This window comes from Austrofundulus limnaeus, unplaced genomic scaffold (assembly GCF_001266775.1).
Source record: "Austrofundulus limnaeus strain Quisiro unplaced genomic scaffold, Austrofundulus_limnaeus-1.0 Scaffold691, whole genome shotgun sequence".
Classification (NCBI taxonomy): domain Eukaryota; kingdom Metazoa; phylum Chordata; class Actinopteri; order Cyprinodontiformes; family Rivulidae; genus Austrofundulus; species Austrofundulus limnaeus.
The window spans coordinates 210,487-211,724 of NW_013953093.1; the positions used below are offsets into that span (position 1 = coordinate 210,487).

Here is a 1,238-nt window from a genome sequence, read left to right on the forward strand (position 1 = left end):
ACACACACACACACACACACACACACACACACACACATAAGTAAAAACAGCATTTTGGCTTCAGCGGTGGACAGTAATGATAGTGTCCTTGTTCTCAGAGCCGTGGTGCGTGATGTAAAACTGTGACTGAGCTTCAGCCGATGACATCATCAGTTCCTGTTTGTTTGCAGAARGTGGACACGGTTCGACCAGTTCGGCCCCAGGTTCAGGTCCTACCTCCGGACACGGCGATCCCGACCTCTTCACCTCAGCCTGAAGACCCAGGAAAGAGTCTGCAGCCTGCTCCCTCTGACCCGCCGAACCCCACTGCTGCCCAGCCTGACCCGTTTGACCCTGCAGCTGTCCCCTCTGTCCCCCCGGGACCCCCGGTCACGGTGAACTCCTCTAACCCTTTCGGCTCCTCTTCCAGCGAGTCTGCTGAGGACGTGGCGAACCCGCAGCAACGCCCGGTCGACCCGTGGATTTCTGAGTCGTCCTCTGAAGAGGCTGCGGGTCCCGTGGCCCTGCGCCCACCCTTAAACTTCCGCTACCAGAGGCGCYACCGCTCCAAACGGCAGGCCTTGACGGAGCCCTCCCCGACTCACAACCCAGTATTCCTGTCTGATTTCCCCAGCGGGCCGTCTCCTTTCCGATCCTGTCCTGGTCCGGCTCGATACGCCACAGTGTAACCGGCTTAGAGATCCCCCCCCACCCCACCACTGATGTGTGAGAGAGCCTGGACTGATAAACTCTGCTGCCTGTCACCGGAGGCTTCGATAAATTGGTGCTGATGAGAGGGATGCTGTCTCTTTCCCTGACCCTCAGTGACCTCCCTGCAGCAGCTCAAACATGTATTTAATGATGGCTTCAAAAATGTTTTTAAAAATATGTAATAAAATTACTTGTACAATACTGAAGGATAATACCTACTGAAGTCTGGATTTTGGAAATATATAAAATTAAAATTGTATCTCTTGAACTTTTCAGCATTGGGTTTTTTATGAATAAAACCTATTTTGTAGATGAAAACAAAATAAAAATAATGGAGGCGGGGTGGGTTCACGCAACCAGGAAAGAATGTCTTCTTTGATTTTAAAAATTCTGTTGCTGTGAACTTTAGGTTTTGTAATTTCGCTGATTTTTTTTACACACTAAAAATCTTCATAACCTCAAAACACCAGAGAAAAAAACCCAACACTCATAAAGGAAAAAATGGTTTCTTTCTTTCTTTCTTTCTTTCTTTCTTTCTTTCTTTCTTT

The 1,238-nt window shown here is 48.6% G+C and overlaps 1 protein-coding gene across 3 annotated transcripts in view; it reads left to right on the forward strand.

Moving 5' to 3' along the window:
• si:ch211-262h13.5 (alpha-2-HS-glycoprotein) overlaps positions 1 to 958 on the forward strand; it is a 43,135-nt gene extending 42,177 nt beyond the window's left edge. For all 3 annotated transcript variants that reach the window (XM_014027864.1, XM_014027865.1, XM_014027863.1), the window contains one exon: positions 171 to 958. In XM_014027864.1, the coding sequence (XP_013883318.1) occupies positions 171 to 668 (498 nt within the window). In that variant the 3' untranslated portion in view covers positions 669 to 958. The remainder of the gene's footprint in view (positions 1 to 170) is intronic.
• Positions 959 to 1,238: the final 280 nt, after the last annotated feature.